The sequence below is a fragment of the Mauremys reevesii genome, linkage group 23 (genome assembly GCF_016161935.1).
Source record: "Mauremys reevesii isolate NIE-2019 linkage group 23, ASM1616193v1, whole genome shotgun sequence".
NCBI lineage: Eukaryota > Metazoa > Chordata > Testudines > Geoemydidae > Mauremys > Mauremys reevesii.
The window spans coordinates 17,159,317-17,178,432 of NC_052645.1; the positions used below are offsets into that span (position 1 = coordinate 17,159,317).

Genomic DNA, 19,116 nt, shown 5'->3' on the forward strand with positions numbered 1-19,116 from the left:
CTTGTGTTGCATGGGTCAAAGGGGTTGGATTTGCACCAATCGGGAGGCGAGCACCCCAAATGGGCAGTTACTTAACCTGCCCACAACCCTGCACTGAGTCACTCCAGGCGCAGCGATGGGATAAATCTCCAGAGACCTATTGGTGGGGATTGTGGGTAAGGGGCTTCTATAGCATAGCATTACACAGGCTTTGGCATAACGAACAGACCCCAAATATTCCCCAGCCTGCTGCTGTATTATCACTAAATGTGCAGCTCTGACCAAGTTTTCAAGGCTGGATCCAAGTGAATTTGAGGGTAGGGGAGGGAGAGTCTAGACCAGACCGCAAATGAATACAAGGGCTGGGATGTCTGTTGTTTGTATTACATAGTGCTTAACAAAACTACCTAGCTCTCATCTAGCACTTTTCATCCATAGATCTCAAAGCGCTTTACAAAGGTCAGTATAATGAACCTCATTTTACAGATGGGGAAACTGAGGCAGAAAAGGGCAGTGACTTGTCCAAGGTCACCCAGCAACCTAGTGACACAGCCAAGAGTTTAACTCAGGCCTTCTGAGACCCAGTCCAGTGATCCAACCAATAGGCAACACTGCTTCCTTTCTCTAGGGACCCTTTGTCCTGGGCAGTGCACGGACATGGAACAAGTGACAGTCCCCGTCTCAAAGAGCTCAGAAGCTGGGTTTGATCAGATGGATCTGGTTGATCAAACAAATTGGTCGGACGGTTTATTTGTTTAGTTTCAGTTTCCAGGACAGGGTAAGAGTCCAGGGTGAAGGGCTACCCCAGATCCCACTCTGAACCCCACATTGTATCCCCACAGGGATCAGCTTCCAGGAGGGAGCAAAGATCAACCCCAGATACGTCTCTAATCTGGGCATGGTCAAGGAAGAGCCCTCCTCATCATGAGACCCAGAGCCTTTTGGGGAAAACCCGGGGCCGGCAGAGGCAGTTCCTCTGTTCACCTTCACAGCACGGTGGTGCTTTGACCCAAGACTAGCCCTAGATGTGAACTAGGTCAGTCTTTTGTACTGATGCCGCTGCCCCTCATGCTGACCGGTATTGTCTCATGGCTTCCTCGTGCTCCCCCATTGGTCATGTCTCGTGTTATACTTGGATTGTAAGCTCGGGGAGGCGGGGCCTAGCCTTTTGTTCTGGACCCTGTGCGAGGCACTGAACAAATACAGGACTGGGGCTCCTAGCTGCCACCGCAGTCCAAATAATAAATCGTAAGCAAGAAGGCCTGGGCCCGAGTCTCGTGCCTGGGAGAAGGGCGAAGGTCGTACCCTGCCACTCACGGGTTGTGTTGTGATGTCAGAGCAGCCCTTCCGTGTCACAATGTAACAGCCTCCGTGCCTCCCACTGGCCCCCATCACATCTTGCCCTTTGCACTAGGCACTGCTGGCTGCCCGGTTTATTCCTGGGAACTCTCTTGAGCCTTCAAGAGGTGAGCCTAGGCCAGAGAAGGGGGTGGCAGCTTGGGGCAGGGGTGGGCCTGAAATCGTGGGCTCACCGTGCCCAGTCGCGCAGGCTCTGACCTTGGTCCTTTTTTTCACTCAGACAGGTCTGGGGCTAGGACATGAGCTCCCAGGAGACCCCACAAGCTCGGAGATTCCCCATAGAGGCCGGAGATTCTCCCAGCCTGGCAGCTGCTCCAGAGACCCAGGAGCCAGTTGCCACTGAGCACACTGCAGCAAGGTAAGGGCAGCGGCAGCAGCTGTTGTTGCTGAGCACAGCAAATGAGTCATCTGGTGCCCAGTGCTTGGGAGGAAGGCAGACACCCTCCAGAGCGATACAGGGGGAGTGGGATGCTTACTTCCTGACCCCAGTTAGCAATCACTTTATGCTCTGAAGCATGAGCACTGATGCACTTTCTAAACCTTCCTCTTGATGCTGTAATGGTAGCTGCTGTGCTTAGATGTTGCTATGAACGGCCCCCCTTTGGGATGGTCTGGCCCCCCTGCTTCCATGTCTTACAGCAGCAAATTCTCCTGGGGAAAAAGGAAGCTTTTCAAGGCTTAGAAATAGGTGTGTTGCCCTTCTAATCTTCCCAAGTTCCCCCTTTGTGCCTGTTTTACAGGGCAGAGTGAATAGGAGCCGTGGTCTCTTCTCTCCCCCTTTCGCTAATCTCTGCACCTCCTCCAGGTCGCCATGTTGCGTCCCTGCCAGGGCCGGCTCAGCAGCCCATTCCACTCAGAGCACGCTGGGCTTCTGTAAGGGGCCAGGGATGAGCCCAGAGGGCTGAGGCCTCGCAGGGCTGCGTTCAGGAGCCAGTGGAACTGCACCCCTCTTTCTCCAGGCCCACCCTGGCATGTGATCTCTACAAATCAGGCTTTGGGGGATGATGAAAGCTGCTGCCGTAGTCATCCTGCCCCAGTGCAGTCTCACAGCAAGTTCCACACCCTGTGCCCAAGGGAAAGAGAAGGAAACCTGCCTCCCCCAACACCTGCTCCCTGTGGTGTAGGGTTAGGATGGCTGTCAGCTGGCTAAACCATTCCGGGCGGCACCAGAAGCTGAGGCTGTCACACGGCCTGGCTTGGAACATGCAGCCAGACCCGGAGCCTGTTGGTCGGAAGAGTTTGTTGGCATCTGATTTGGCCCCAGGGATGACTTTAGGCAGCTGTGGGCTGAATCCTGTACAATGGGGCTGAGGCAGGGCCCCCAAATAAAGTCAAAATGAGGAAACCGGTTTGCTGCCTCCCCTCCATCAGAGCGCGAAGGCTGGGGGGTCAGACACTTCTACTGAGGCCAAGGCACCTCCCTGTAATTAACTCCAAGCCAGACCTCCCTGCGCTGTACCAGGGCTGTACCCTCTAGCTCTCCCTAGGGGCGCAAGCCTTGTTCCTCAGGGTTTGCTTGCTTGCTGCTGCTGCACTTAATTCCGGTGCAATTTCTGGCCCTGCCTCTCCCCTGGTTATAGCTGATCGGACAAGGGCAAAATCAAACCCACCCCCTGCTGTAACTGGCGCCTCTGGGGGAATTGGGGCTACAATACATTGGCCTCTAGAGGCTGCAGCAAGCAGAGAGATGCAAGGAGGAGCAGGCTCAAGATGCTCAGCTAGAGCGAGGAGCAGAGCGGGGGACAAATCGGGCAGGGGCTGCTGGGTACGTGGACAAGAGGGTCCATTTATAAAGAGAGCTGGGTGCAGAACCGATTTTCTGGTTTGCTGGTAATTCCACAAAGTAAAAAACAAACTGTTTTGGGTCAAACAAGAAGTTTTGTTTTGATACTGACCCTGTTTTACCAGGTGTGATCATTTAAAATAAAATTACAGGACATTTTGAAGAGAAAAGTGGTTTTGAACTGAGAAGTTTAAACCTTTTCATTTAGAAAATGTCAAAACAAAACGGCTGGGTTTGTCTGAAATGGTTTCTGTTTCTTCCCACCCATGCAACGGGGTGAAATCCACAGGGAGTCCTCACAAAATAGTTCAGTGTCACAGGAGCGGCATTTAGCACCAAAAAAATGTTGTGCAATTTTTTTTTGCCCGGCTCGGTCTATAACCGAACAGACTGATCATGAATGAAACCCTCTTCTCTACTGGCCAGGTCTTTAATCACTGGACAACAACCAATACTGTCATTAGCACCCCATCGCTATGGAAACAAGCAGTTCCACTGGAACCCTTAACACATCTATGACTCTACTGTGCGCTTTGCCTCTCACTAGTTTATAATATTGAGGACATGGCCCAGGTCGGGCATTTCTGGGCCGAGGGCCCTCACTATGCTGAGATCGCCGCCTGGAAGAGGCTCTCTCGTTACTGCCCAGCGCTGGCCTCCTCCCACTGATTGCCAACCATCAGGGCTTGGCCGTGACCCCTTGGTTGTTATCTCTTCAGGCACATGGTCTCTGTGGAGGACTTGCGTCCCATCTAGGGCTGACTTCTGCATTCAGGGCCCTTGTTAAGGGGAGCATTGGCGGGGGGTTGTCCTTTTTCTCCCAGAAGATTCCTAAGGCAGAAAATTTCAGAGTGGCCTTCAATTCCTGCTCCAGGCTGCCAGCAGCTGACAGAGAAGCTGGATATGGGGGGAAGAAATTTATCCTCCTAAATCTTCCCTCCCTGCATAAAGCTGGAGGACAAGAGCACTGAAGGACCCTTTGTGGAGTATGTTCAACTAGCCAGATGGGTTCTGATCCCTGGGCAGCTGGCCTAGGGCTCTTGGGATCTGCACCCCTCATGGTAGGTGGATATTCAACCATGCACCTGTGATGCTGAGGGGCTCAATCTGTGGCTTTGCACAGCCCTCCTGGGAAACTGGACTAACCCCTCTCTCTCGTTGTGCAGGCAGCTGAGAAGATGCCCCGGGTGCCACTGCCTGACCCTGCCCAACGTTCCTATTGACGTTTACATTGCCATGGGCGGGAACGGGAGGCCACGGACCACCTAACAGTTCCCCTGAGTTGGGCTCGAGTGCTGAGACCGCCGAGCTGGTCACCCGAAACTCCCTGACAGCTGGAGAACCGCAAAGGACGCCGCCACACAAAACAGTGACGCACATTTTAATAAAAGGACATCTTAGAATGTTTCTGTGGGTGTCGTTCCTTCGCTGCGGCTCGGCTCGCTGTGCTGCCCCAGACTGCGCCCGGAGAGCAGGAATTCTCTCGTCTTGCTATGGGATCGCATGGGCCCCCCTCACTTGGAGAGGGTTCCCAGCAAAACAAGGGGCTTGGGCCGGGTTTGCAGAATGGGGTCACTGCATTACCCCTCAGCCCAGCAGAGGGTGCTGTGGTCCTAGCTCACTGGAGAGGGTCTTAAATGAAGCGGTATCGGTGCTCTGCCTAGGTGTATTCCCCATAGAGTCTCTCTCTCCCCTCCAGCACCAGCTGTGGGGTGCAAGGGAGACCTGCCTACTCTGACTCTTAGCCTCAGGCTCCAGCTTTCTCCATTCCTGTCCAGCCAACGTAAGGCTGGGTTTGGCTGGGTGGCGGCAGCAGCTGCCGCCTCCATCCCTAAGTCTGACCCAGCTCCTAGCAGGTTGGTGGGGAGGGCCAGGGGGAGACTAACTTGGTTTTTGTTGGAGGGCCTGATCTGGAGATGAGACACCTTTGGAGGGGTTTGATTTAGGGGAAGGAAAGAGGCTGGCTGTGGGAGGAGGTTGGGGTGGGGAATGAGTGATGGGGTGGGGTTGATTTTGGAGAAGGGGAGCATGGATTGCGGGGTGAGCTGTGCCATGGGGGAGCCCTCCCCAAATCATCTCCACAGGGGCACTGCCAAACTAGCTTCAGCATCCGGGGCGGGAGAGCGAAGCAGAGGGGGCCCTGGTGCTAAGTGTCTGTCCTATGCAAACTGCTTCTCCCAGGCTTTTTCGTGGGTCACAGCAGGCAGATCTGGCTGCTGGTAATGGGTGGAGGTGAGAGTGGGGGTAGGGAGGGGGCAGCAGCTGAGTCACACAGCCCAGCTTGTCCTGGGCAGGAGATGCACTAGCGGGGCCTTTCCCTTAAGGTGGCATGTGATGCCTGTCATGTCCTGCCTCCAAAGTCACAGGACTTAGCCGAGAGGGTGCACTCTGGGTGCCATGCCTCCGGCCTTGAGACGTTTGAGACCAAAGGGCAGAGTGGATTTGCCCCCTCTCTGGGACCCAGCTGCTTCCACAGCCCAGCAGGGTTTCACTCCCTGCTCTGCCCTGATGCATTTGAGTAACTGCAAAGAGTTGATTAAAGGGCACCTGTGAGTGGCTGGAGCAGAGAGGATCCCGCTCCTCCACCCCAGGCTGGGCTTAGTGAGACACCCAGGACTGGCACCAGCCCAGGTGCTGGCCCAGCTGACATGGGCTCGTTTTTCCTCTAATCTTGGCTTGTTTAATTTTATAGAAACAACCAATTGGGCACAAAGAGCAGAGCAAATCCAGCTGCCTCCACCCAGCAGCTTTCAGGCTCCCTGCAGAATGGAGAAAGGGTCCCCTGTGATGGGCACGCCCCTCACCTTTCCCAGCTCTTGGGGAGACCCCCTGGCCTCCGTTCTCTGGCCTCACTTGCCTTCGCCGGCTGTGCAGGAAGTTGCTACCTCGGTTCTGTAACAGAACTTGCTATGCGTCGCTTTCAGAGAGATGCAGGAAAGTGGGTGGTCACTGGCTTTCCCCCGGCCCTACCAGCCTGGAACTAACACTGAACTTCTGTGCTCGGCCACAACAAAACTTTGCTTTTAAGCCCCGTGTTAGTCCAATCAGCTGTGAGAGTTCACTGTGTTCTGGGCTCCCCTAATGGATGACTGGCCACAGTCCAGGCTAGCTCTGTGTATGTCTGTGGCATATAGAGCTATGCCCTGCGACGGCTGCCCTGCGACACTTAGGAACAGAACTTTTCCCTTCCTGCCAAATGTGAAATCTTTATTTTTGTTCTTCACTCTCCTGAACAAGCTGGTTTTGGAAAATGGTGGAAGCAAACATGTACCTGGGATGTGTCTTTGCTTTAATCCAGGGCTAGCCAGTGGTTGGGATTTTAATATTTAATCTTCAGTACACAAGAGGGGGTCGGATTCGCTCCTGCCTTGCGCATGGGATAGACCCTTACAGCTGTAACTAGCATTCTGATTTGGAAGCAGTTAAGTGACATATTCCAGGTGAAAGGCGGGGGGGGGGGGGGGAATCAGGACCCTGGACAATCCCGTTCTTGACCTAAGAAGCCTCCTGTTAAGATAATAAACAGCAGTGACATAAGTAGACTATACATACGGAACTACTAAACCATTCTTCTCAAGGAACAATAATAGTTTCTCAGTGGTTTTGGGTGAGGCTTTGCTCCTGTTCCTCTAATTCCTTCACTGCCAATCCCACCCTTTGTCCATTGATCAGCAGGTTATTTAACTGGGGACCTCTGTGTGTGTTTGCATTGTGATAAGAACAGGCTGCTTGGTCTCCACGATCTGAAGCAAGAGGTGAGTAAGAGAAGAGAGAACAATCAGCCCCCAGCTCACAGAAAATTGACCAGCCAGAGCTTCATGGGAGGGGATGTTGACTTGTGCTCCAGCAGTGTATTGGTAAAGGTTGCTGGAGCATGTGAGGCTAGCTTCCAAGCTGGGATGTGTAGCTGACCCATTCTGCAGGGCCTGGCTTGCGTACAGTACAGCCAGATGATGCCACTGGGGGCTGGGGATGTCATGCTGTCCCAGGAACCATAAGCTCGTCCTCTGAGACAACCAGTCTGTCATTGATTAAGGATGTTTGGCCAGTGGAACTCTACATTGTTATCACATTGCATAAAGATCATGCTCCTCTCTAAGCAACGGAGGATGCAAAAACCTGGAGTGACTAGATGGCACCTGGGCCCCCAACCCTTCTCCTTCCATGTCTAATAGAGCGGAGGAAGGATCACCTTAATGTTGATTTCCCGAGGGGCAGGAGAGGGAAGTGCCCCCAGCAACCCTATGAATGGGAGGTACATGTGGGTCGTATGTCACTTATCCTTGGCAGAGCCATGACAAAGCCTTGCAGTGGGAGTGGCCGAGCAGCCAGGGCTGGAGAGAGGGACTGATACAGTGGAAGGGTGCAAGCAGCAGCTGTGCCTCTTCAACGGGGAAGCCATCAAAAAAAATTAAGGCTGCCCATGGGACAGAGTCCATGGGAAGGAGGAGGAGAGCTTCCTCCCATGCAAGAGGAGATGGCAAATCTGAAGCTGGATTGTCTCCTTTATGTGCTCCCCCCAACCTCCCCCCTACCCCTCTTCCTTTGAAGGTTAGAGCAACACAACTGGAAAGGTGCTGCCTCCTCCAGCTAGGGTCAATATTCTTGGGAAGAATTTTATTCTGTACAGGTTCTGAACCACCTCCAGCAACTTCCTTTTCTCTTCACTCTATTAGACAAGAGGAGAACAAACATCAGCCATTTCCCTGTGTTCTTTCTACAGGATGCCCTAAGCGCTCTATGAAATCACTCCCACCTCTCTTAGTGACTCAGCAGAACCCTCTTAATCCTTTCCCAGCAGGCTTGATGCTGCTAGCAAAGCACATAGCTGGTTTTTTGGGGGGGATACCGGCAGGCTCAGTTCTGCACTCGCTCCAGCATGGAATCATACACTTAATACTTCCTACCACAGACAGCAAGAAAATGTCATTCGTCTGGATGTGTAAATCTCCCTTGCCCGCAGAGACAAGCAAACAGGCTTCAAACACATCAGGACATAAGAGCTCTCTCCTGCCATCCATCTCCACTCTCTGACAAACAGAGGCTAGGGACACCATTCCTTACCCATCCTGCCTAATAGCCATTAATGGACTTAACCTCCATGAATGTATCTAGTTCTCTTTTAAACCCTGTTACAGTCCTAGCCTTCACAATCTCCTCAGGCAAGGAGTTCCACAGGTTGACTGTGCACTGTGCGAAGAACTTCCTTTTATTTGTTTCAAACCTGCTGCCCATCAATATCATTTGGTGGCCCCTAGTTCTTATATTATGGGAACAAGTAAATAACTTTTCCTTATTCACTTTCACTCGCACATTTCCTAGGGCTGGGTGGGTAGTGATGCTGGAGGAACAGTTACTGGGCGCAGTCAGAATTGGAACAGGATGGATCAGGGAATGAGTCATGGGAAATGGAGCCTTTCACCTCTAGGTCCCAGCTCCAGTCTGGGTCGGGTGGCAGGTAGCAGAAAGTCGTTGCACTGAAGTCTGTTGGGACATGTGCTGTGGGACTAGCTTCGGGTGGGTGACAGCGGCCAGGCCTAGGCTGTGCAGAGGGGGATGCTGGTGCTGGAGTGAAGGGGAGGTTCTGATTGGCCAGAATCAGCCAGCCTGGTCCAGAGGAGGAACTGGAGGAAACAGGATGTCAGCCAAGGCTGGCGGGAGCAGGGGGCAGGGCAGCATGGCCTGGGCCGGCAGGAGCAGGGGTTGGGGCTGGTGGGACCAGAGGACTGGGCGGGGGTCAGGGCCGGAAGGGGCAGGGCAGGGGGGAGTAGGGGGCAGGGCAGGGGGGCAGGCTGGCACCCTGCCACCTCCAGCAGAAGCCCATGGGTGCTGTGGGACCCCAGCCCTGGGCTCCCAGCACCAGCCCCCCCGCCATGAGCCCAGACCTGACCCCTCTGGGAGCCCTGGCGCCTTATTCCCCATGCCCAGCCGCAGGAGGGCGCCCAGGAGCGCAGACACCTGCCGCGGGCGGGAGGAGGCACCTCGTTCCCCCCTGGCGGTGTCTCTACCCCTTTAAAGGGCGGGGCGCGTTGTGGGGAGGTTTGTCCGTTCCCGGCCGCCGTTCTTTGCTCTCCCTCCCTCCCCTCCCCCGTCCCCGTCCGCCATATTGTGGCCGCCGCAGCTCGAGCCGGAGCCTGGTGACGAGCCGCCGGAGCCGGAGATGGGTGAGGCGGCCGCTGCGGTCCCGCTGCGCCCTGCGGGGGGCGGGCCCTGCGGGGGGAGGCTCCAGCCCGGCGGGTCCGGCCGCCCCTGCCCGCCCCGGGGCCCCGCTCGCCGGGCTCTGACCCCGAGCCCATCCCCCTGGTATCCGAGCGCCGGGTCTCCGCGCCGGGCCCCTGGGGCGGGGCGGGGTTACCCCCCCCTCCTCCCGAGTGTGTCTGGGGTTAGCGGCCCCCGGCTGCCCTGCCGCCCTCCGCCCCCGGGGGTGTCTGGCTCTGGGGGGCGGGGTCTGCCCCCCCCCGGACCCCCAGCTCTCGGGCGGCGTTTCCTGGCTCCCCGGGGGGTCTGCGGGCGGCGTCGCGGGGCGGCCGGTGTTTCTGACTCCCCGGGGTGGGGGGCTGAGTCTCTGATGGGGGGTGGGGAGGTGGCGGCGATGCTGGAGGGTGACTCCAGGGCCGGTCTGGGTGTCAGCGCCCTCCCGTCTCTCTGGAGACGCTTCTGCTTATTCATTCTGAGCGCAGGTCGCTTGGCACTTCTCCCCCCCGGCCCATCTGCCTGGTCTGGCTTTTGGTGAAAGCTGCCCCCCGTCATGGTGAAGCAGCCTCATGCGGGCATGCCGATGAGGTGTAGTTAGGGCCCCTGGCTCGGATGCAGTTTAAGGGGTTGTGCAGGTTTTCTGGGAGACCATGAGACGCAATACAGGGTTGCTGCAGCCTGCTCTGGGGGGATGCACAAAACCCCATTGTCCTTTTTGCACACTAGGGGGTTTGTCCCAGTGTCCTAGCCACAATTTCCCTGCCTTCACTTTTGTTTTAATTAGTTTGTTGGCTGACATCTTCCACCCCAGAAGTGGTAGCATTTCAGAGGCATTGCCCTTTTCGTCTAGAAAGGAAGGTGCTGTATTGTGCTGCCAGTGTTGCATGGTAAAGAGTATTTGGTTGAGCTTTATCAGCAATACTTGGAAGAGAGGAAACAGACAACCACAGTCATTTTGTTGTTCCTCAAAAATCATTGCAGCAATGGGATAGTTTGCCAGCCTGTTCACCTGGCTGTCAGGCTGGTATGCCAGCCATAAAATGCACAGGGTGGGGAGGAATCACTTTATCTCTTGACTTATAAAATGTGCTTACCTAACCAGCTCTTTGGAGCTGGGCATTGTCTATTTGCATGTCTGGGAAGCACCTAGCACACTGTGGCCTCTGTCTAAATAATACTCAAGGTGTACGTATGAAGATTAAAACATAAGCTACTCACTATCAGCTACTTTCTGCAAAATGCTGCTGACCAATCCCTTCCCCTTTCTCATTGACTAGATGAGCCGTATACACTCCCTGAAGGTCAGTGGACCAATTTTTCCCTAACTCAAGGCACCCTAGCTCTGTGTGTGGTTTGTGTTTTTTTTTACCAAAGTCCAGTTCTGAGGCAAAACTTTCACTGTGTATGTGGGATCCATCTAGGACTGTTTCCTAGTGACTTAGTAGGGGAAAGATCCTGAGGTAGCCAGGAATGAGACTTAAAAATGCTTCTCTGTTCTATAGATCTATTTAATCCTTTTTGAGAGAAGTGGGCTGCTGAGTAGGGGCCTGTATAGCTCTGTACAGATGTTCAGCTTGTTGGTGCCCTGTCCTTGGTTTCAAGCTAAATAGCAACAGCTGTTTGAATGTGAGTGTTGCTTACAGGTTTCTAGCACTGTTCTCTGAGCAGTATGAAGAGGAATTACTTTTCTGAGACCTTAACTATATAGCTGACCTCTCCTGCCTCTCAGTACTGGTTATATAGTACTGTTATATTATTGTCTTTGGGTTGGGGCAGGGGAAGCCCGGTTCTGCCTTCAAGGAAACTATGCCAGAAACCTTCCAGCAGCAACAGTGTTCAAATGCAGCTGTTGCTAGCAAATCTTCATCTACAGTCTGAATATGGTCTAGTGTCAGGTCTCTCATTAATCAACGTGTATCTAGGGATCTTGGACTGGTTTACATTTTAAGCTTCATAGAAGGTGAAGATTAGATTAGCAGAGGATTGTACAGAATGGACTGTTGTGGTTGCAATCCTCCGGTAATGGAGATGCCACATAAAAAGGTGATGACTGGAGAAAACTGAGCTGTCCCTAGGGGCCTGTTTTCCCTTGCTGTGTTAAGGAATTAAAGTTTTTCAGTATAGTGCTGCAGTCATGTTAAACATATCTGGGTCTTCCGTGGGTAGCCAAGATCAAACTGTTGTAACAGCACTCTATTAAAATGGTTAAGACCGTGCTCTAAACACCTGAATAGAGTGCTGCTTGGATTCTGATTTAGGTTAAAATAAAATCCTATTTAACTGTAACTACTCTGTTTGAATGTAATATGTAGTCCATGGTGGTGGTAGACGAGTACAGTGACTTACTCAGTTCTATAGGCAGCAGCAACAGCACTGCCATATGTTTGCTTTAGGGAACTGCGGTCCTAGAGTTCAAGTGCTGGTCATGGACTTTACAGAAACTTGATTTGACTCTTCTGTCTACAGCAGAATAGGCTGGCTCTGGTGTTGTGTAGAGAATGAGAGGAAACTCTCGTAGCTGGGCTATTGTCTGGTCCTAAGCAGTGTAGTAAATATGGTTTATAGCTATAGCGAACCGACATCTACAAACAAATGACAACTGAACATTGCCTTTCAAAGACTACTTTAGTAGCATCCTGAGAAGCTCTGATCTTCTCTCATTGGGCCTGCTATGCAGACTTCCTACCCAGAAAAATGTGAGACTCTGTTTTCTTGGGTTTTAACTAGCAGGGCATGATTTGAATTGGAGAGGGGGGAAGAAAGGACAAACTATACAACAGACTAAAGAGGCTTTTGTAAAAGCAAGGACTAGCATCTTATTGGAGCTGACTGCTGATATTGTCTAGTAAGCCAGCTCTAGTTAAACGTCCTTCATGCTGGGATACAATTAGCACACCATGACCTTGCCACAAGCTTTTACTCCACCTCCAAATACCTCTTCTGTGGCACACCACAAAAATACTACTTAAGGTGGCCACAAGTCTGTCTGGGGAAGGTGATGCTTAAAGATGTTCTAGCCTGTGCAGTTCTATAAGGACTCAGGATAGAGCTTGGAATGTAAAATTCTGACCAGAGAATTAGATATTAGATTTAAAAAAATCACAGTAGAAAAGTGAACAATGAATTTAAAAAAATATATATTTTCTCCTCAATCTGAAACTAATGGTTTAATCCAAAGATCACTTTCCCTTCCCCTTAATGTCTCTTACTCTCTTTTATTTTAAAGAGACATACAGTTTTGTGACAATTATTTAATTAAAAAAAAAGACCATTTATTAAAATCCTACACTGATAGAATATTAAGGTAGCATGGCATGCTGGGACTGGACAGTGGGATGATTCACTCAATAATTGCCCTGTTCTTCCCTCTGAAGCCTCTGGCGCTGGCTGATCAGAAGATATTGGGATGGATGGGCCACGGTCTGACCCAGTATGTCTTTTTGTATGTTAAGTGCTCAAAAGTCAGAAACTGCCAAAGTTGAGGTGGTGCAGATGGTGTTAACTCTGCCTCTTTATGTATCTATAACACTGGGCCAATGATTTGGCCATGTATGTTTGTCAAATACAATATTACTCTACTACTCGATTATGTGCAGTGTTAGAGAAGAGCTCAGAAGCAAGTGTTCATTCATTCACTATGCAACTTGGGCATATAAATGATGATCTTGGATGGTTTATCTAGCATACCAAGTAGCACCAAGTGTTGGTACTAAGACAATACTGTTTGGATCCCAGAGTTGGCAAGTTTAAGTAGCTAGGTGGCTGCTTTGGCTTGTTTGTACATATTGGTCTGGATGCAGTGAGCATGTATTTAGTATTGGGATAATTGAATGTGTGCTAAAATGGTTAGTGTAATAAAGGTAGGGGAATTAGTATCCTCATTACCTACAGTTAAAAATTAGTGTTTGGGTGTTTTTTTAAATTTCTATACAAGTAAGCTTCACATGCACCTAAAATCTCGTATTGGGGGAAAAATATACAATACTATCTGACTCTTAACAAAGAGCACATGTTAGCAAAGATGGGAATGCCCGGATTTTATATACCTCATTGCCTTGAAACTCCTCTTGCAAGAAGGCTATCTGGAATGGTGCAATTGTCAAGAGTATTTCAGACACTGAGTTTAACTGTTTGACTTCGTCAAATGCCTAATCCTCTTGTTTAAGCACTTCCTAGCTGATCTTAGCTAGGGCAATATTACACATCGTAGATTTTCAACTCCATCCTTGCTGGGGAACTGTCCATAACATACAAGGAGAACTGCACTTCTTCAGGTGAGAAGGCTGCTGAAAACTTCAGAATCTTGGTTGGGGGTGGCTTGCAAGCAGAACTGAAGCTGGAAAGTGTTTTTGGAAGTCAGCTGAGGAATGGATGGCTACCTTCCCATGGAGATATGGGGAGAATAAATGCAATCTTAAAAGGATTGAATTTAGTGAAAAACCAGTATAACAAGTGACTGCTGATTCCCCAGAAGAAAATCTTTACTTTTTCCCTCTCTAAGCAGCCAGCTCCATGAGTAGACTGGCTGCATGTTCCAGTAATGATGTCACATCACTAGCTCTTGGTAGCTAAAACAGAAGGGAACGAGCCAATGGTGACTGGTGCACCAGACAGCCAAAAGAACTGCGTGGATAAGCATTTTACTAGCACAGAATGTACTGTGTGCAAAGCACACAGTTATGGGATCTAAGGCAGGCTATGTTAAGACAGTTCTCAGCGTTCACTGTATTTGTTTTTATTTGTGTTAAACATTCAGGAACATTTTTGTTCAATTAAAATACCTACCTGGAGAAAATGTAAATGTTTGACTCTGCAACCTTTAACACAGAAAATATCCTAGTTGAAAGAACATTCTTAAGTCATAGTCTTTGCAGAACTGTTTCCCAATTAGTGTTTATAAGTAACACTTAAAAATAGTGTAACTAAAATCAGAAGGAATATTTTCAGTTTAATCTGTACATTTGATAGTACTTTCCAGTGTAGTCAGCTTTGCTCCTTTGTGTCTTCCACTAGGAGACAAAGACAACTTGAAAAAGTCAATGTAAAACTGCACAAATTATCAGGGGGACTGAATGGCAGGTGCAATACAAGAAGCCACTTTTAACTAGTTAACTAATTTCAAGTTGTTGCTGTCCTTTTAAGGCTTATATGCAACACTGACTCTACCCCTTTGTGCATGTGCGTTACAACAACTAAAACACAACTTAGTTTTTTCCCTATAATTGTAAACATCCTGCAAATTCTCTTGGTTTTTAGTTATGAACCCTTTAAGAAGGGAGTTCCAAAGACAAATGTTGACAGGTCCTTATCTGTAGCTGCTGCTGGTAAACCTGTTTGTGGAGGAATCTCTTTGCCAGCTTGTAAAGCAAGAGACTGTTTGTTTAAAAAGGAGTTTAGCTTCTACAGAAGGACACTATCCAATCGAGGTCTTTAAAAGAATTGTTCAGATTCCACTTCGATAGCACATCCTTTGAAATAGTGTCCTGAATTTTACAAGGGTTTTTTTCTGTTCCCCATTAAGATTAGTCTCCTTTCAACAAGGGAGAAACTAACTCTAGAAGAAGCAGTGAAACAGACCATATACAAAGTGCTGTCCGTTACACAAAGTAAATTGAAAGAAACAATATTTTTGCTAATTTACTTCAGTTACAGTAATCTCTGGTAGGTAAAAAAAAAAATTTCCACCCCTGGTTTTCAAATTGAATGTGTTTCTTTAAACTTTCTAATATAGTGGCTAGGTTGAAGGATGGAAGAGAGGGGAGAGGGATTATAATGAAATTCCAAAATATGTTAGGAATACCTCTTGCTATTTTTATTAGCTCCATAATGTTGAATGGTTTAGTTTTCTAATTGAATGAGACAATTTTTCTGCCACTTTCTAGCAGAAAGCTGGTGATCTAGTTTGTGATGAAGGAAGTGCCAATTAGCAGATGAATGCAGAAGAGAGGCTGGCGACTTTTTCATTTATATTATGTTAGTTTATTTAATATAAAATTGTATTCAAAACTATTGCACATTCATAACTCCTTCCATTCAAGGATCTCAAAGCACTTTATAAATATTGAGTTAATCCTAGCAACCTTGTAGGTGCTGTATAAATCCAAAGTAGTATCTGATGAAACAGCAGGGCATACTACTCCCACTGAAGCAGGTTTCCATGATCTAACATACTTGTAGACACATCAGTCACTTAAGATTTAAATGAATAGTCCAAATATTGTATGGTGATGTTCCACTTCATTGTTTGTTTTTGCCTGTCTTGGTTTCCAGCACCATTAAATAGCCATTAACTCATCCTTTAACCCAGTGGGTCTCTCACTTTTTTACTGGTGACCCCTTTCCCATCGCAAGCCTCTGAGTGCGACACCCCCCCTCCAATAAATTAAGCGCACTTTTAAATATATTTAACACAATTCTAAATGCTGGAGGCAAAGTGGGGTTTGGGGTGGAGGCTTATAACCCGTGACCCCCCCCCCCATGTAATGACCTCATGACCCCCTGAGGGGGTCTAACCCTGTTCTAACCCATGAAATGCTCATCCCTTTGGGATGGAGGCGTGTATTCTGCAGTAGGTTTGCTTGATTTTTAAACCTAAGCCATTCCTTCAGAGCACAGTCTGTAGAAGGGAAGCATTTCATCAGAAACAATCCCTTCAAAGAAAGGAACCTACTGAGTTTGTCACCCTAGTGATTATTAAAATTGATCTGTTTCCTGTTCAGTGTATGTGGGCCTGTTGACCTCCTTGAAGATAATTTGTGTAGTTAGCTGAAAATATATGTTGATTCCTTATCTGCTGCAGGCAGCTGTTTGGGATTCTGCAAAATGAAACTGGGCTTGGAAGACAAACTTGTAGACAGAAGTAGAAACTTCAGAGAAATGGGGAAGGAAACTTTTTTTCCCATTGAAGCTTGATTTCTCCTTGAGATGCATATACAGTGCAGTCAATTTGTGTCTGCGGGCAAATACGTGCCAAGCTGTATTGTAAAGCCTTGGCCACCCTATAATGAAACTCTCTGCTAGCCACATGCACCGTGTTTGTATATATAGCCATTATGAGACAGATCCTAAATTTAGAGGTGAATGATGTTGTAAATCAGGTGTCTAGTCCACTGACTTGCCTATTAGTATTGCCCTTTGTGCTACAGTTTCAATTCAGTAATACTTTATTGGCATGACAAATCAGGCAAATGTTGACAGTATATAAAGGGCCTTGGGTATCTGTCAGAGGTAGGTATGAATTGTGTTCTGGGCTTTATCTTGTGTGCCTTTGTTATTACCATTTCTGCTTCAGAGACAAGGTGAGAACATAGCACTAGGCCATCTCTGCCATCTTTTTTCTCCCAGGCCTGGGTACAGGTTCCATGCGCACACACACACCCCTTACTTTTTTTCTGGAAATTTTTATCATTCTTTAACTTGAGTATTGGTCTCACTGACTGGTTTAGTAGGCAAGTCTGCTAGAGGTCAGGTGGGGACTTTTGGTTGCTATGAGATTGTCACATCCTAACATCTGATATTGCCGATAAAGTAAGAAGAGGAAACCATGTTAATTGCACTTCATCTAGGTTTGAAGTGTTGGATTGAAATGCTCCAAAACCAGACACATGGGTTCACCCAGGTTGTTTTCCATGCTGTGGTTGGGGCCTCTCTGATTTCATAATATAGGAAGTTTTTTTCCCCTTGGGACTGTTCACTGTCCTGAGCACCTGTCTCTTCTGGATGGCCATATAAAGATCACAGAGGGAAGGGACTGTCCCTTGTTCCACTATTGTGTTCTGGGCAGCTTGACTAGTGCCTTCTTTCCCAGAGGTGGCCATGTTTGTGGTGCTGTAGCCTTATACTCTGACATGCCCTGGGATGGCCAGAGCTATGGATGTGCACGGTATTGTTTGTGGGGGGCAGGGGGGGTGTATTTCGATGTTTGTGTGACTTTTTGAAAACCCCAAACATCTGACAACTTGCCTTGTCAAGGATGCTCTGTGTTCAGGGATGTGCAAAACATGAGCATGAAGTGTCTCCTGCTCACTTTCCCCACTCCATCACTGACAGGTCACAGGTCTGTAGTGAGGGAAATCTGAGGGGAATTTATGCAAACTACAGGGTGGCTTTTGTTACACCTCTGCAAGTTAGTCATTCTGACAAAACTGTTTCAATGTGTCAAGTCAATAAAATACCAAGAGACTGAGGTCAGCAGTGACCAGGCATTTCTTTCAGCTGTGGGTTTTATGGGAGCAAGGAAGGGCTACAATGCAGCAGGAGTCCTCATGTGAGCAAACTCTGAGCTGAGAAACAGGGAGGTAGTCAGAAATTTTGAGTGGTTCCTTGGAACGTGCAGACAAGTCTCAGAAAAGGAGAAACTCAACTAAGATGAGAGGAAAATATAACTAAAACAAAGAACATAGTGAGATTGATTGAATGGTACTTGGCAGTTATTAGTCAATGAATTTTTCTGGTATTTGTCAAATACCTTGAAATGGCACCAAATAAGTTAATTGACCAGCTTAACAGCTGGTCAGTACTGTTCAGCAAATAGGTTAGATTGATACCAGTGGAATTCATCACATATATTCAATGAAATTCTCTACTGCAGTTGTAGAAATCTAATGCTTTTTAAATTTTTTTTAACTAAGCTGATGATGCTACAGTTAAATACAGCATATAATAAACTTGACACAACTGTTCTGTTCTGTTTTTAAATCTGAAGATGTGGCCTCTTGTGGTGGGGATGTGGTGGCACGTGTCTATTTCACCCTGGTTATTAGGCTATCTGAGACAGTAGGTGTCAGGTGTGGTTTTCCCCCTTTGCCCTGCCCAGCAGCAGAACTGCTTTCATATTCCATTTTAGTTATAGAAACATTCTTCCAATGCTGCCTTTGTGAAAGGGTGTTTGAACTAAAAAAATCCATGCTATCAAATTTGCTAATGTAATTGTTTCCCCTTTCTGTCTGCTTTTGCCTCTGACTCAGCAGCCCAAGTCCTGATTTAACCATGTGAGTCCCTGCAGTGACTCAGCTAGGAGGCTTTTAACTGGCTGCCAAAAGGGAAACTATTTGAAGCAGGCATGTTCTGTAATGCAGGGGGTGAACAAATAAGAGCCTGAAAATTCCTGGTTGGGTTTCTGATCCAGCAGCACTAGACATTCACACAGGAGGTTTGCAATGACTGCAAATGAGTCGAGGGGGAGAGTGGAGATCGTAGCTCATGTTGGCCTGCTTTGGAGGGGTCAAAATGGACAGTCATTAGACCAAAGTTATGTAAAAATTTCAGGGATTCTCCCTTTATTGTAATTTGTTAAAATTATTTACCCCTAGCACTAGTGTATGATTAGGGTTGGGGTGTTTGGGGGATGCGAACAGAGATGAGCTGCTCCTCTAAAATTGTAACAGCACATTTTTAAATTAGCTTTACAGAGCCTCAATGGGACCTAAATCAATGACTTTAAAAAAGTAAAACAAATTATTTAAATCCTTCTACCCCGTTCCCAGCTATGAGAAATAATCACTGGCTAACAGGGTATGGTTTTTGTCATGCATCACTTAGGCTGAGGATACACTATTCATTTTAGTGAAGTGGTTGGATACCATGATGTTGAGCATGGTATTAAAAACCTAGGTAGGATTTTAACAGATCTTTTGGTAATTCTCCACGGGTTTTCTGGCAGAAATGATCTTACAAAAGGAAATGAAAAATAATCTCTCATCTGCTAGTCTACTGCCAGCCTCTCGCTGGGAAGAGAAAAATAGTTCAACTGTAGAGGAATGATTATTATAAAAAAAAAAAAGGAAGGTCATTATGGAAAA

The 19,116-nt window shown here is 48.4% G+C and overlaps 2 protein-coding genes across 7 annotated transcripts in view; both read left to right on the top strand.

The window, feature by feature from the left end:
• The first annotated feature begins 28 nt into the window (after positions 1-28).
• Positions 29-4,528, top strand: FAM229A (family with sequence similarity 229 member A). 6 transcript variants are annotated; one of them, XM_039511440.1, is made up of 4 exons: positions 59-155; positions 822-1,015; positions 1,559-1,696; positions 4,288-4,528. In XM_039511440.1, the coding sequence occupies exons 3-4, from the start codon at positions 1,578-1,580 to the stop codon at positions 4,388-4,390; spliced, it is 222 nt and encodes a 73-aa protein (XP_039367374.1). In that variant the 5' UTR covers positions 59-155; positions 822-1,015; positions 1,559-1,577; the 3' UTR covers positions 4,391-4,528. The 6 variants fall into 6 exon arrangements, with proteins under 6 accessions (XP_039367372.1, XP_039367374.1, XP_039367376.1 ...); XM_039511438.1 differs by lacking the exon at positions 822-1,015 and having other exon boundaries at positions 29-155; XM_039511442.1 differs by lacking the exon at positions 822-1,015 and having other exon boundaries at positions 131-155; positions 1,563-1,696.
• A 4,643-nt stretch (positions 4,529-9,171) lies between these two features.
• The window catches only part of KPNA6 (karyopherin subunit alpha 6), a 34,195-nt gene continuing 24,250 nt past the window's right edge, over positions 9,172-19,116 (top strand). The window contains exon 1 of the mRNA XM_039511409.1: positions 9,172-9,285. Coding sequence (XP_039367343.1) covers positions 9,282-9,285 — 4 coding nt within the window. The 5' untranslated portion in view covers positions 9,172-9,281. The remainder of the gene's footprint in view (positions 9,286-19,116) is intronic.

Bases quoted from the DNA above. Each gene is read 5' to 3' on its own strand.
- FAM229A (XM_039511438.1), top strand. From the start codon at position 1,578: ATGAGCTCCCAGGAGACCCCACAAGCTCGGAGATTCCCCATAGAGGCC. The intron at 1,697-4,287 runs GTAAGGGCAGCG...CTCGTTGTGCAG, and splicing joins ACTGAGCACACTGCAGCAAG to GCAGCTGAGAAGATGCCCCG.